Source organism: Diplotaxodon limnothrissa, linkage group LG13 (assembly GCF_057381915.1).
Source record: "Diplotaxodon limnothrissa isolate DT_005_m linkage group LG13, D_limnothrissa_male_GT1.1, whole genome shotgun sequence".
Classification (NCBI taxonomy): Eukaryota; Metazoa; Chordata; class Actinopteri; order Cichliformes; family Cichlidae; genus Diplotaxodon; species Diplotaxodon limnothrissa.
The window spans coordinates 33,661,797-33,679,014 of NC_140608.1; the positions used below are offsets into that span (position 1 = coordinate 33,661,797).

Genomic DNA, 17,218 nt, shown 5'->3' on the forward strand with positions numbered 1-17,218 from the left:
TTTTTGCCCCACTGTAGTTTCATCAGTTGAAACTCACACCCAATGAGGGAGCAACTGATGTTTTAGCGAAAATAAGCTGTGTAAGTTTCTATCTGCAAAATATCTGTCAATTTTACTTGCTTAGCAATAAAAAAGGGGGTAAAATGCATATTCAACTCCTCACCAGTTTTCTAAGTAAATATATTCATGTAAGTGCTGTTGACATAGAATTTTTACCAGATGTCAAAAACAACCCATCCAATCCACACACACACACACACACACAACTAACCATCTACCAGCAAGCTTTTTATTGTCATTAAGCATCCAGTGTTAAATGAAATTAGAAGCACAACAACTAACAGTAAAAACAAATCTAAAAATACCAACTTTCCAAATGTACAAGGTTTATACAGATGTGCAATGGTAACGTCTTGTGCGGTGGTGGTGATGTTTATTTGTGATTGTGTGTTGCAGTGTGTATGTGATATTTATATGTGTGGTAGGGGTGCTGATGTGTGAGTTCGGGTGAGGCAGGGACGTGGTCAGCATTGATGGCTGGCAGAAGCAAACTGTTGCCGGGTTTGTTAATCCTGGTTTGAATTGACCTGTAGCGTCTCCCTGAGGGCAGCAGGTCACACAGGTGAGATGGAAGAAGGGTGGAGTCTCTTGTGATTGCCTCAGCTCTACTGAGGCAGCAGGATGTATTAATGTATTAATAGAGGGCAGCTAATGACCTTCTGCACCAGGGGTGTCGAACTCCAGGCCTTGAGGTCCGGTGTCCTGCAGGTTTCTCAGACAGGAAGGCACAGCAGCGTCTGCAGTGATGATGGTAGCTGTGTTTACAATCCAGGAGATGTCGATAGACATCATGGTGCCCAGGGATGCGAAACCCTGAACTCTCTCCACACAGTCATCATTTAGTGACCCGTCTCTTCACTAAAGACCCAGTGGTAAGGTGGGTCAGCTCTGTTTTTCTGAAAGACCATGATCACCTTTTGTCTTTGTGGTGTTCAGAACCAGGTGTTCCAACTGGCTTGTAGTAGATGTATATAAAGTGTATACCTCAAGGATATGAACACCTTATGAAAGACATTATCAATTAAAGATCAAATAGGCTTTATTAAGGGACAATTAAACCCAAGATAACATAAGAACCATCCTGCGTATCACTGAATATATTAAACATAACTGTATCAGTGCGGCCTCAATAACTCTCGAGGCTGAAAACGCATTTGTTAATGTTAACTATACCAGGTACTTAAGAAATCTGGATCTGGATCAATGGGTTAAAAATAAATGAGAGACACAGTGTACAACTGCACCTACCTGTACACCAGACAACACAGACTTTTGCTTAACAACAACACTTTTTGCAATTTTTATAAAAACATTGACACAATACGGCAGAATAACGATCTTAAAGTGGTACAGGTTGGGGGTGGCTGATGATGTAAGTTGCTATTTAGATCATCTAGACAGATGTCTTCCAATATTAATTAATCGGCTTTAGCTCTGTATTCTTTTCTGGATATAGAAATTTGCGGAGTCTGGCTAAAACACTTATTTGAGCATTGAACTATATTGTATTCAAAATTACACAGTTATAAAATATATATATATGAAAATTGAGTGCAAAAAATGAAATTACAAGTTACTTTAACAAGAAGAACGATAAACTATATTGTGGGTATCAAACATAAGGCACATGGGCCAGAATTGGACCAGCAAAGACTAATATGGCAGGTATGGTTAGTTTAACAAGTGATTCACCAAAGCTGCACTGTTTTCTAAACACTGGTGCCACAATTAAATGTAAATAACAAGCAGGGTATTTTCTATTACTGTTTTCTGTTACTATTTCTTTTTCTTTTTACAAAAACAGAAAAGCAAGTTTCACTGGTCCAGCCTACTTAATATAAAATGATCAAAATGAGCTGTAAATGGCCCATAATGTAAAATGAGTTTGACGTCCATGAATTACACGAAGCAAACCATATCAAAGTGACTGAAGACATTAAGAATAATACGGAAAGGTGAATTTTCCTTTCACTGCATTTTGGCTCAAAAATAGAGGCATTTTTTAAGGGGACCCATGAAGGTACCTAAGCCTTTTAAAAACATGGATAAAACTTACATGAAATGGCAACAGGCCAAGAATAACATTTCAAACTATGAAGGTGAGCAAACATGGAGGCATGGCACTGCCAAACATGATGAAATATTTCCATGCAGCACAAATTCGACCTGTAATCTGCTGGTCTGACAAAGATTATGAGGCTTAGTGGCAAAACTCAGAAGTATGCACAAGGAAGCGAAATTCAAAGTCTTACTGGAGAAGACTGGATTTGATAAGACTTTTTGGTTCCCCCTAAATGAGGAAATCTTTGTCTCCAACACAGGCATGTTGGAGACCACATGGAACAGGAAATGTAAACCATTCTCATGTCTTTTGACTTTGCTCAGGCATTTTTTTTTCCATAGACTGTTTATTTGGTAGTTGCCAAATTTCAGGGTTATGATATAAAAAGGCCATGTACCCTGTCGTATTTACGTAATATGGAAGGAAATACTGTATCAGGAGAAAACAGTTATTTGTTTAAAATCCTGTTAGTAGCTTGTAAGAAAGCCATTACAAAGAGGTGGTACAAACTGGAACCACCAACGCAATTCACAAGATAAGATTTCAGCAGAAACGGTGTTGAGAGAAATGAAAGAATGAATCAAAATCATGTATCGATGACAGGGTGAGGACTGAAATATTTTTGTAACAGGAACAAACTATTGAGATGACACAATATAGACTTTTTGTGGATTGATGTAATGTAATTTTTCTGTATTCTTTTGTGTATATTTGAAATGGAAAAAAGATTTTTATTCTTTTTTTAATGAAAGGATTTAAGGAACATTTAACAATTAGAAATCTCCACGACAACAAAAACACTTGGAGGACCTTTTAATTTCTGGCATTTGATGAACTAAATGGTAAATGGCCTGTATTTGTATAGCGCTTTTCTAGTCCCTAAGGACCCCAAAGCGCTTTACACAACCTGTCATCCACCCATTCACACACACATTCACACACTGGTGATGGCAAGCTACAATGTAGCCACAGCCACCCTGGGGCGCACTGACAGAGGCGAGGCTGCCGGACACTGGCGCCACCGGGCCCTCTGACCACCACCAGTAGGCAACGGGTGAAGTGTCTTGCCCAAGGACACAACGACCGAGACTGTCCAAGCCGGGGCTCGAACCGGCAACCTTCCGATTACAAGGCGAACTCCCAACTCTTGAGCCACGATCGCCCCAACTAGCCCTTTACAAGCTGAGCTCTGTTGGATACTAGAGAAGGTTTAAATGCCAAAAAGACTTCAGGATGTTCCTTCGTCCACCATTTAAGCTCATGTCAGCAGCAGAAATACAAGTTAACTTTAATTATGTTCATAACCCACTGAACTGTCAGCATATCTGCTAACAAGAAACTGTAGCCTCACTGTATTTACGTGCAGCACACTGTAGAAGTGGCTAGCACTGTCACCTCACAGCGAGAAGGGTCCCGATTTGAACCCAGGGTGTTAATGTCTGAACTGCATTTTCTTACGGTTCAGGGCTTTTCCTGGTACTCTGGTTTCCTCTCACAGTCCAAAGACATTTATTTTAGTGTAATTGGTGATCTAAATTGACTGTAGAGGTGAGGTATTTAAAGTCCTTGAAGTGTATATATATATATGCACGATCTGATATCCTCGTGTTGGTGTTGTTCCCAGATCATCATACTAAATGTTGTTCCAGGATCAACATTGCAAGTGACCAATCAGAATGTTGTGACGTCATACTTTTGCGACTTCAGGAAAAACCGGCGTAAAACAAAAAACTGTACTTAAGCTGCGTGAAACCGCCTCTGTCCGCCGATCAACGGACCCTGACCCTAACCCTTTAATAAACAGTAAGCAGAATTGATATTGTCCTTGCAACATTGGAATTTCATAAATGCACGAATGGCTTGGCGCGCAAAAGAATAACGTCACAACAATGTGATTGGTCACTTGCAATGTTGAACCTGGAACAACATTTTCATGATGGTCTGGGAACAACACCAACATGAGGATATCAGATCATCCATATATATATATATATATATATATATATATATATATATATAAAACAAAGTGGTCTCTAAATGAATGCTTATTTGATAAACACCATATAAATGTGGTTACACTAAAATACACTTCAGACACTCAATCAAGACTTCAGCATTTAAGAGAAGTGGGTTAGAAAATGGCTTAAAGTGTTTCTCTAAGATTGTGTCTAATAACTGTCACAAGCCTCATATCTTATTTAGCATCTCATTCCATTGTTGATGACCCACAGATTTACCTACCACTGAAACGTAAATCTGTGAGTCCTCTGAAGGGTTTGCTAGATTGTTTGGAGGATGTCAAGGCATGGACGGCTTTCAACTTTCTTAACTTAAATGCACAGAACACAGAGGTCATTGTGTTTGGTCCCTGTGACCACTATGACTTTGGCCCTTTATAAATGTATAAAAAACCCTTTGTGAAGAACCTAGCAGTGATTTTTGACAGTATGAAGTACAGTATGTTTGACACACAGATTAATGCAGTTTCTTTCATCTCTGTCTGCTTGCAAAAATGAAGCCATTCCTCTGTTTTACAGACTTTGAGAGAGCTATCCATCCTTCATTTCGCCTGACTTTTGTAATAGTGTCAGACTCAGGTGTCAGTCTGTCATCAGGTAGCCGACTGCAGTTGGTCCAAAAAGCTGCAGCACTGACTGGCACACGCAAGCGAGACCATACTAGCATCCTTACACTAGCTACCAGTTAGTTTTCAAATTGATTTTAAGATTTTATTATTCGTTTTTAAGGCGTTGCACGGGTTAGTCCCCTCATAGCTTTCTGATCGCTTAAATCGGTACACTCCTGCAAGATCACTGAGGTCTGCCGTTCATATGCTCCTGGCTGTCCCTAGGTCCAGATTAAAGCACAGAGCAGACTGGGCCTTTGCTGTAACTGCTCCTAAATTGTGGAACAAACTGCCCTTTCACATCAGGACCTCTGCTGTGAAGGGACACTTTCAAGTTTGTACTACTTTTATTTGTCTTATATTTTACTCAAATCTTCTCATTTTATACTTCTTTTTCTTAAATCTTGTTTTGCTATTTTTATCTCTTGATTATCTTAAATGTACAGCACCTTGGTCAACTGTTGTTGTTTTAAATGTGCTATATAAATAAATTTGACTTTTTTTCCTCATTTGTCTTAATATCCAGCATTTGTGTAGTATTACTTTTGGACAAAAAAGTTTATCCACAGTGTCATCACTTCCTCAGATACAAGACAAGCACAGTTTAGACTTCTGCTGGTGCTTAACTGCAGCACACAATGCAAAGGTGTCATATGTGAGTGCTGGCAACCCTTTAAAAAACTACAGCTAAAACAAGGAGAGCTAAGACTACAACTGAGAACAATTCCACATTCAGACCATGAACAGCATAGACGTCAGAACCATTCAAAACAAAAACATTGCTCCTGATGTGGCTCACGCAGTGCCTCTGTAAAATATAGTGGGTTGGTGTGAGAGGAGAGCTGACAGCTGGAAACTGAAGACATTATATTTAAGTTTCTATGCTGCTTGTTAACTGCTGTTTGATATTAAACACGACAGAGTGTTTGAATTTGTTCTCACATGTTAGCATTTTGCTCATGCATTTGTTTGGTGCTTACTAAAAAAAGTCTAAGCAGGTCAATAAAACTTCTCCATGGAGGAAGAACCCTGCCATCTGTATGACTATTTTATTACAAAATATATAGATAGTAAATATATAGATAGTAATGCGAGAAAAAAGTAATTGAATCCTTTCCTGAAAGCAGGACATTTAGCAAAATCAGAACTGATTTAACAGAATTTTTTCAGCATTTTCAAAGACATTTGGAACTTTCTGTGCGCTATTAGTTTAATCAGACTATATTATTACAATCTAATATCAGATTGTCAGATTCAAATTTCATGACCGATCAGCAATAACATCTTGGTGCTTAGTGATAACAAACCTTTTCTTGTAATTGTATTTTAAAAGTCTAATCAAAATGTTTACTTTAATCTGACAGTGCAAAGTGGAACTGACAGACTGCTTTTCTTCTATATGATAAAATATCAACTGAATTAACAGGTTTTAAAAATTACTCCACAGTTTTGTTTCTGCTTCAAAAATTAATTTGCATGATTAATTAACAGTATAGTTTATATTATAAGATATCATAGCATCAAATGCGTTTCCCAGCAGCAACAGGTAATACTGCTATAGTACATTTTCAAGTATGTATAATGAATGGAAGCACATTGTGTGTGTGTGTGTGTGTGTGTGTGTGTGTGTGTGTCCCTCTCCGACCTTTAATCTTGACAGTGGGGGAGTTGGGTCCAGCAGACTGCTTCCTCCATCCCCTCCAGTTCTGACAGAGGCTCTCGGCCTCCGAGATGAAGGAGCAGAGAGAGTCTTCTTCGAATCGGTCCGAGTCTTCAAAGGAGAACCTCTCCCCATCCTCCCACTCGGCAAACATCAGTTCCATTACATCCACTCTTAAAGAGGTTAGGAGTCCCGGGACAGCGATTTGAGTCTACGGCCTTTCTGCCGTCTAAAAAACAAGGGGAAGCCCGACAAACAGTGCCCACAGCTCCAAAAGAGTCAGTCTGAACACTGGGGGAGGGGAGACCACTAACAACCAAATCACTGCCGAGAGGCTTATCGCCTCAAACACATACAATTTTTTAAAACAATGCTTTGAATAGTCTGCAAAAAATATATACAGCACAACTACAATTAATATTTGTCTACGTAGCTATTTGTGATTTCAGTCGGCATAAGCCACTGCGCAGAGGTGAAGCTTCCTTCCACACTTGGATTCAAAGCCAAAAACTCTGAATAGTGAAAAGTCTTTGACGGCAACTTTGCCGCTGAGATGCCCAACGACTCAAACTCACAAAGCAACGTTCCTGTCAAAAGTAGAAAATGAAAAACTCTCTCATCATAGAGCCACGAATAAGAATAGAAAACAGAGGTTAAAAAAAACGCTTGTTGGTGTAAATGTAAAGCCTCGTGAAGTCTCGAAGCGGTTTCGTTCATCCAGACGTCCTACTCTTTTCAGGCATTTAGCTCAACTCACACTGGGTATCAACATTAACTACTGCTGCATTATAACGATCCTGAAAGAGTCTTTCTCACAAGAAAGAAGATGTCAAACACCCGTGGTGTTAATATTGCAAAGTGTCTTCTCTGTTCCTCGTTTAATGAGCTAGTTTTAATGTCATTTTCATCTGCAATGGAAATAAGAATTAGCTAACGTTAGCAGATAGGCTAACAAATGCCTACTTGGATACTATAAACATGTCATGCGCTGTAGACAGTTAAACTACGATTAAATATCGTTTATATTTCCGACTACAGGCTTATTTTGCTCGATTTACCTTCGCTGTGCTACCTTATGTTAGCTATATGTACTAGCATTAGAAAGCTAACCTCCAGTCGGCTAAGTTCAACTAGCTTGAATAGCTGTTTGTTTACATTTACTGCTGATGTTGTACACCTTCCGCACATTAAGGACTACATACTTTCTTACATCGCATATCTTCCGGACTTAGGCATATATCTAGGTTACGCTTGTTTCATATTATGATCTAAATCCACGCTCTTAGCATTTTTTTCCGTTCTTTGTGCTGATATTAGAGGCTCTGTCTGACGTAAAAGCTGGCATATTCCTCAGTCAGATCTGATGAAGAAATTCAAACGAGTCCTTTAGATAGCTCCCTTCGCAACTGTCACCAGTTGTCCGTCTTAAAATCCTCTATGCCTTCAAATGACACCGGGATATCAGGATGATTTTTCCCTTATCCCACTCGTCAAAGCGTTATCAAAGTGTATCAACCTGTCTGCCGGGGGAAGATGGCTCACCTCTTCTACAGCTCCTCCTCGATCAGCTGATCACAGCTTCCGGTTGCCAGCTCTAGAACGACACCGCTGAGCCCGTTGCTGTAGCTCGGCTGGAGAAGCCTGCTGTGAGACGAGGCATTAACCAACTCGATACAGTTAAGCATAATGTATCGAGTATATCCACGTGTCATACTTAATCTGGGGTAATCAGTTTTGTCACTAATTAAGCCACTGCCTCCAAATTAATTATGCCACCACAGCCTCCAAACTTCAAAAGCCCGTTTTGTATTTGACAGCGAAGCTACCAGCAGCATAGTACTCTAGGGCTGGGTATCATCACTGATTTCTAGAATCGATTCAATGCCGATTCACAAGGTCCCGAATCGATTTGATCCACGATTCGATTTAATTCGATTCAATTCGATTTGAATCTGGGAAATTTTGACAGCCAGAAATATTATAATTCAGATCAGTACATTTACATATTTTTGTATCTATAAAAAGGAAGCTGACACACGCAAGACTTTATCAAAGGTGTGAGCATCACAGCAGATGCCTTTGTGTCAAAGTAGCTGAGGATAAAACACAGAAAAACATAAAGGTGATTTTCCTGGCCTGGGATTTTATAAAAATATTCTGCAGTACATCAAAAACGAAAGAAAACCATTAATCAACAATGAACAATACAATCAACAATCAACACATGAACAATACCTCTGAAATTACAGAGGTTTTATCAGAGACACGGCTAAGCGTTTTGCATTTTGCATAATTTTAAAAAGTTTAAATTTGTTCAGCATTGAATGGCAGAAGTTAGGTTTTCTTTTTGGAAGTATATAAAACGGGAAAAAAACACGTCGGTGAACAATTACTATTCTAAATGAATTATTATCCGTTATTTACCTGTGATTTATTATTATTATTATTTTGTTTGGTTTTTTTTAGCAATTCTTTACCACAACAGTTCACACTTGTTCTATGAGCCTCTCTGTAGGTTTCTTAGGTCTGGTAGACCTTCTCAGTATCTCAGACATTGGGGAAGGTGAAGGAGGCTCACTGTGGTGCTCAACAGGGTTAGCACCTCGTTGTTCAGTTCCAGTCTCTGTGTCCTGATGTTTAACATCCTGTGTCTTTAACAGACTTCTCCGGTTTCTTCTTAACACTTGTCCATTCTCTGTCTGAACAGCAAACGATCTGGGCCCTACTTCACTGAGAACTGTTGCTTTTTTGTCCCAGAAATCTGGACCTGCAATCCTCACAACATCTCTTTCCTGAAGCGGTTCCAGACGCCTTGCAGTTTTGTCATAAGATAAGATAAGATAAGATAAGATAAGATAAGATAAGATAACCTTTATTAGTCCCACACGTGGGAAATTTGTTTTGTCACAGCAGGAAGTGGACAGTGCAAAAGTTATGAGGCAAGAATCAGAATCAGAATCAGAATACTTTATTGATCCCTGGGGGAAATTATTTTTTGTTACAGTGCTCCATTTTAAACCAACATTAAGACAAGACAGACAATACGCTAACTAAGAATAGTACAATATATACATATATATACATACATACATACATAAGTCACTTATAAATAAATATTTGGAAAAGAAACATGTGTAGTTGTAGCAGCAAACAGTGTGTTAAGTGGATGCGTTGTACAGGGAGATGGCCACAGGCAGGAATGATTTCCTGTGTCGTTCAGTGGTGCTTTTCGGTAATCTCAGTCTCTCACTGAACGAGCTCCTGTGACTGACCAACATGTCATGGAGTGGGTGGGAGGTGTTATCCAACATTGTCTTTATCTTGGACAGCATCCGCCTCTCCGACACCACCTTGAGGGAGTCCAGCTCCATCCCCACAACATTGCTGGCCTTACGGATCAGTTTATTAAGTCTGTTGGCATCTGCGACCCTCAGCCTGCTCCCCCAGCATGCAACAGCATAGAGGATCGCACTGGCCACCACAGACTCATAGAAAATCCTCAGCATTTTCTGGCAGATGTTGAAGGACCTCAGTCGCCTCAAAAAATAGAGACGACTCTGGCCCTTCCTGTAAAGTGCTGTGGTGTTTTTAGCCCAGTCCAGTTTATTGTCAATGTGAACTCCAAGGTATTTATAGTCCTCCACAATGTCAACACTGACCCCCTGGATTGAAACAGGGGTCAAGTGTTTCCTGGTCTTCCTGAAGTCCACGATCAGTTCCTTGGTCTTTGCCACGTTGAGCTGCAGATGATTCTGCTCACACCACGTGACAAAGGAGTCGACCACAGCCCGGTACTCTGTCTCATCATCCCTGCTGATGCATCCAACCACCGCAGAGTCATCAGAAAACTTCTGAAGATGGCAGGTCTCTGTGCAGTGGCTGAAGTCTGTGGTGTAGAGGGTGAAGAGGAAGGGGGAGAGGACAGTCCCCTGTGGTGCCCCTGTGTTGCTAATCACCTTGTCAGACACACACTGTGGGAGACGTACATATTGTGGTCTTCCTGTCAGGTAATCAACAATCCAGGACACCAGAGAAGCATCCACCTGCATCGCTGCTAACTTATCACCCAGGAGGGTCGGCCTGATGGTGTTGAAAGCACTGGAAAAGTCAAAAAACATGACCCTCACAGTGCTCGCCGGCTGGTCCAGATGGGTGTAGACACGATTGAGCAGGTAGATGATGGCGTCCTCTGTTCCGAGACGAGGCTGATAAGCGAACTGAAGGGGATCCAGATGTGGTCTTACTATGGGTCGCAGCTGGTCCAGGATGAGCCTTTCCAGGGTCTTCATGATGTGGGAGGTCAGTGCCACGGGCCTGTAATCCTGGGGGCCACTGGGACGAGGCGTCTTTGGTACAGGGACGAGGCATGATGTCTTCCACATCACCGGGACCCTCTGCAGACTCAGACTCAGCATAAACAGTTTATGAAAGACTCCACACAGCTGGGGGGCACAGGCCTTGAGGACAAGGGGACTCACTCCGTCTGGTCCAGCAGACTTGCCTGAGTGAAGTCTCCTCATTTGCATCTCAAGAATTAGAATACAATAAGAATAAATACAGTACACAACTGTACAGAATAGAATAAAATACTATATACAGTAGAATAAAATAAAATAAATATACAATAAGATAAAAATAGAATACAAATACAAATACTATATACAACTGAGTAAAAATACAACGATGACAGAAAGGATTATTGCACTTAGTATTATTGCATATGTATGGATGTGTGTGCTTGATCAGTTAAAGTCTTTATTATGGAGTCTGACAGCAGTGGGGAGGAAAGACCTGCGAAATCTCTCCGTCCCACACCGTGGGTGCTGCAGTCTCCCACTGAAGGAGCTGCTCAGTGCTGTCACAGTCTGCTGCATGGGGTGGGTCATAGTTCATTTTCTGTCTGTGCTTGAGTTTCATCCTTTTGTCGGTCAGCTTGTCGTCATGTGCATTGTCATTTTCCTTGGAAATGTGTGGAAGTGTGGTGCGGAGCTTGCGATGCATGAGTAGCTCAGCAGGTGATGCCCCACACTCCAGGGATGAAGCTCTGTAGCTTAGCAGAGCCAGGTAAGGGTCGGTCTTACTGTCTCTTGCTTTTTTGAACAATCTCTTTACTATTTGGACTCCTTTTTCTGCCTGTCCTCTCGCTTGGGGATACAAGGGACTAGAGGTGATATGTTGAAATCCATATTGTTTTGCAAAGTCACTAAATTCTCTACAGTCATATTGTGGACCATTGTCACTGATGACACACTGTGGAATTCCATGTCTGGCAAAAAAGCCCTTCATGTGTGTGATGACTGACTGTGCTGATGTACTGGAAAGCTGTGCCACTTCTGGATAATTAGAATAGTAGTCAATCACCAAAATATAGTCCTTGCCATCCAGATGAAATAAATCCGTGCCTACCTTTTGCCATGGTGCAAACTCTGTTCTGTACATTCTAATTCCGTTGTTTTCATTCAAACTATGTTCTGTACATTCTAATTATGGCCCGTCTAGGCGCAGCCAGACCACAACATAAAGGGTGATCCATCCCCGTCCAACCCCCAAGCAGCACGTCACACACTTAATATTTTGTGACAGTGATTTATTTACAACAAGGTGCAGTTAAACAAAGGAAGGGAGCATCATAACTTCAGGGTGAACCCAAGGCCAAAACAACAAACAAAAGTAACCTATCTCAGGAATAAACGCAACTTACCTACTCAAAAAGAACTAAACCAAACGACAATCACTTTCCTCCCTGCCTAACAAAAACAGGAGAAAACTGATCAACCAAAAAGGCGGTCCACCCCTACATGCTCTTACATTAACATAGTATGACACAGTGAACAGTCTGCCGGTTGGGTTGGGCCGAGGATGAATGAATTGGCAGTCCCTGGCGGTCTCTTCTTATCCGCTGCCTCCCAGTCGTCAGCCAATCGGTGTGATCCATCCACCCTAGATGCACCAATCCCGGAGGAGCACCTGGACACTCAAATTCACACACAATTACGGTCACAGTCGTAACACCCCCTTTCCCAAGAATTAACATTACCCCCAAAATGTTTAATTCAAGGAGAAAGTGCTCTAGACAGGGTGTCAGCCAATACGTTATCTTTCCCTTTCTTGTAACTGATCTCCAAGTTAAAATCTTGCAATAACAAGGACCAGCGCATAAGTCTTTGATTGGAGTTGCGCATTTGGGAAAGAAACACCAGTGGGTTGTGATCGGTAAACACCTGCACAGGCAGCACACTTGACCCGACATAGACCTCAAAATGCTGTAACGCAAGGAGTAAGGCAAGAGCCTCTTTTTCAATGGTGCTATAATGGGTCTGGTGTCTGTTAAACTTTTTTGAAAAGTAGCAGACGGGATGATCTACGCCGTGATCATCTTCCTGTAACAGAACAGCGCCTGCGCCACACGAGCTGGCATCAACTTCTAGTTTAAAAGGGCGCTCAAAATTCGGCGCAGCTAGCACTGGTGCACTGCACAACAATGCTTTGGCAGATTCGAATGCCACCTGACATGCTGGAGACCAAATAAAAGGCTTTAAGGGGCTAACAAGATCAGTTAGGGGACTAACCACATCAGAAAAATTTCTGCAAAACCCTCGATAAAAACCGGCCATTCCTAGAAAACGACGCAGAGCTCTTTTTGTCTGCGGGACAGGAAAATCAACAATGGCCTGTACTTTTGCAGCAATAGGGCGTACTTGCCCCTGTCCGACCTGTTTCCCTAAATAAGTAATGGTGGCTTTACCAAACTCACACTTAGAGAGGTTTAATGTGAGAGAAGATTGACAAAAACGTCTGAACACCTCAGAGAGCGTTTCCAGATGTTCTGACCATGTTGGAGAATAAATGACAATGTCATCCAAGTATGCCTCACAGTTTCTCACTCCAAACAACACCTTCTGCATCAGACGTTGAAATGTTGCAGGTGCGTTTCGCAACCCAAAGGGCATTACAGTGTATTGGAGGAAATGATCTGGAGTTACAAACGCGGAGACTTCAGAAGCTCTGGGGGTTAACGGGACTTGCCAATACCCTTTTAACAGATCTAATTTAGTGACGTATGTAGCTGAGCCGACACGATCAATGCAGTCCTCCATTCTGGGGAGAGGGAAAGAATCCGGTTTTGTGACTGCATTAACCTTTCTGAAATCGGTACAGAAACGTGGGGTGTCATCTGGTTTAGGCACCAAAATACAGGGTGAACTCCACGCACTGTTACTGGGCTCAGCTAACCCATGTTTAACCAGGTATTCGACTTCCTGTTGCATTAAAATCCGCTTGGTTGGATTTACTCGATAAGCATGTTGCTTTATTGGCTTATCAACTTCCACAACGATATCATGAAAGAGCACAGACGTCTGCCGCGGATGGTCAGAGAAAAGCAGCAAATTAGCTTCAATCAGATCAAGGATATCTTTGCGGGCGGAATCTGACAGATGCGACAGGAAAGATTCTAAGTTCTCTAACACTTCTGAGTTTCGCAAACGGGCCAACGGCATACAACTGCTCTTGTCATTCAAGTCATCATCTTGCAAAACATACAATGGTGGTGCCGAACACACAGAGACAGGCGCTACGGGAGAGGTTTTTTCAGCTGCCGCATCCTCTCTGGAAAAATAGCGTTTAAGCATGTTAACGTGGCAAACCCTCAGTTTTCTCTTTCGATCTGGGGTTTTTACTGCATAGCTAGTGTCACTTATCCTTTTGTCCACCTCATAGGGAGCATGGAGGCTAGACCCAACTAAAGGAAGCAACACCAGAACTTTTTCACCAGGAGCAAAATGTCAGACCGCCGTCTTTTTGTCATACCGGGCTTTCATGTTGCTTTGTGTTTGTTCCAAATTGTCACGGGCCAACTGACATGCACGGAAAAGACGCTCTCTAAAACTGCAAACATAATCTAACACGTTATGTTCGGCTCGCTGCGACTCGGATAACCACTTTTCTTTAAGCAGTCGCAGGGGACCGCGCACAGTGTGTCCAAAAACGAGGTCAGCCGGACTAAATCCAAGGGATTCCTGAGTGGTTTCTCTAACAGCAAAAAGCAAAAGCGGAAGTCCCTCATCCCAGTCTTTACCTGATTCAAGGCAGTATTTGCGCAACATGGTTTTTAGGGTTTGATGAAATCGTTCCAGTGCACCTTGACTCTCTGGGTGATAAGGGCTGGACGTTTGATGTGTAACTTTTAACTCCTTCAAAACCTGGGCAAACACCTTTGACATAAAGTTTGTTCCCTGATCAGTTTGAACAACCCTGGGTAACCCAAAAGTTGAAAAGAATTTCGTGAGGGCTTTCACAACGTTCTTTGCCTTTAATGTATGTAATGGAATTGCCTCTGGAAAACGAGTGGCAGCGCACATTACCGTTAACATGTACTGGTGACCTGATTTTGTTTTTGGCAACGGGCCCACACAGTCCAACAGAACTCTCTCAAACGGCTCACCCAGCGCTGGAATCGGGTGAAGAGGCGCTGGCGGAATCGGTTTATTTGGCTTTCCCACTACCTGGCATGTATGACACGAGCGACAATATTTCACCACATCTGATTTTAGTCCAGGCCAAAAGAAGTTACGTAATACACGGTGATACGTCTTTTTGACCCCAAGATGTCCAGCTAAGCAGGTGTAACCCCTGGTCAGCTTCTCTTTCCAGCGCTGTGTGAATAAAACTCTCTGGACTCGAAGTGGGTAGAGCTCAGGCGTGATTTATTCCCCTGCAATAACATGGGACATGAATAACCATGGGTTTCAGCAACAGGATTCCGCCCAAACACAGCGAAAGCTTCATTGCTACTAACTATAGGCTTATGATCGTATAGTGGAACTCTTAGTTTTCCCAAATAAATAAAAACAAATATTGATTGAAAAATAAAATGGCAACAATACTTATCACGGAAAATAAAATAGAAACATTACTGCGTTGTGGTTTAGATAACAAAAGAAAAATTAATTCACTTAAATGCACATTCATGTAAATATAAATAAACCAAAGCCAAAATTCCCTTTTACGTACAATAGTAAATGGAACAATGCTGCCATCTACTGGGCAAACTTAATAAGCAATATGTCTTAAACAGAATTAGCCTGCAGCTCAACCATATACATGTTTCAAAGTACACATACCTGCAATAACATGGGACATGAATAACCATGGGTTTCAGCAACAGGATTCCGCCCAAACTATTGAGAGAAGTTTCAAAATTATTAGACACGACAGCCTCCTCTAGCTGTTAGCCGCTAGCTCCACGTGTCCATTTTTCTTACCGTCTAATCTATTAACTGCAAAACACGGTCATAAACCTGAAATCTACTCAAATACTACCGTATGGGCAGTTCATGCAGTTAGTGCACTGTCATATTAGCTTCAATGAGGATTTTCAAATATGTTTTAAACTCATGCTCTGTGAGAGCGGACGGAGAGGAACTTACCACAGCGAAAGCTTCATTGCTACTAACGATAGGCTTAGGGGGTAGCCCGTTTACCAGTAGCAGACTTCCGCTGCGGATTTTCAAAATAAAAGTTCCAAAATAAACCCATGGTTGCGATCCCAAGTTTAACAGGAATTTAACAACAACAAAACCATATCCATTCTTTTACATCGTTACACAGGCATCATGCGCGAGACTGAGAATCTGGAGTCTATATTCCTTTGGCACCAAAACCTGATTTACCCGATGCAAATCAGTTGAGTCAGGAGACCAAGATCGCAACAGCACACCGTTCTCAATGAGATATTTTACTGGAGCTTTAGATCCCTCTCTGTCCACAACAGAGGAAAAACAAGGCACCAGTGAAGGATCACCCTGCTGTGCTTTGATCAGCAGCTCTCTGGTAATATTCAAGCTCTGATTAATGTCCTCAGGAATCATTTCAGGGACGTCACAGGTGGAGATTTTCACAGAATCAATGGGTGACACGAAAGAGTCGTCTTCATCAAGTGTAGCCATAAACGACACCGACAAATCCACAATCTCACCCATTTTACGAGCCTGAGCACGAGTAATTGCGCACGCAGGAAACACCTCTGAAGCAGTGGAACTTGAGTCAGCAGCAAGGGCAGGAACATCAACAACTTCTGGCGGGGGAAAAACATGCCCACCAGCTAGATCATTACCAAGAATGAAGGAAACTCCTTCAATTGGTAATCGCTGGCGCACGGCGACCTTAACGTAGCCCGACACTAACAGCGAGTGCAGGTGCACCATATGCAGAGGGGCTTTGGTGACGCTCATTTTTATTCCCCACACTAGTATGTCGGAACCACAGGATGTTTTTTTAGACAAAGGCAGCACAGACTCTAGTAGAAACGAGTGGTACGCACCCGTATCTCTAAGAATCGTGACTGGCACTTTATCTTTTTCTTCACCCGTCAACGAAACAAAGCCACATGACACAAATGGTAGAAACTGCGTGTCAACGTCAGTTTTAGGGTTTTGTTCAGCCTCCACGTGCACCTTTGGCGAGCAAGCGGTTTTAATCAAACCCACGCCTGCGGGGAATTTAGTGCCCCTCGCATCTTTTTTTTTTTTTTTTTGGCCTGTCCCATTTGGCTCTTTTGCCATCAGAATTGTTGTCTAAAGGCAAAGAAAGATGCCCAACGGATTTACTTTACCAAACTGACCATCCCAGCCTTGCCGTAATGGTCCATTTGATTCACCTTTTATTGTTTTTATTTTCACTTACTGAATACGGGACAGACTTGACTGGGGGAAAGAAGGGGAGAAAGAAAGAGGGAAAGAGAAACAGCTGAGAAGAGGGACGGGGGAGAAGGGCAAAAGACAAAAACCAACAGAACGGGCAGAGAAAAAAA

The 17,218-nt window shown here is 41.9% G+C and overlaps 1 protein-coding gene across 1 annotated transcript in view; it reads right to left on the reverse strand.

The window, feature by feature from the left end:
* zswim8 (zinc finger, SWIM-type containing 8) overlaps positions 1-7,950 on the reverse strand; it is a 62,164-nt gene extending 54,214 nt beyond the window's left edge. Inside the window, exon 1 of the mRNA XM_085368990.1 lies at positions 6,394-7,950. Within this exon, the coding sequence (XP_085225116.1) occupies positions 6,394-6,571 (178 nt within the window). The 5' untranslated portion in view covers positions 6,572-7,950. The remainder of the gene's footprint in view (positions 1-6,393) is intronic.
* Positions 7,951-17,218: the final 9,268 nt, after the last annotated feature.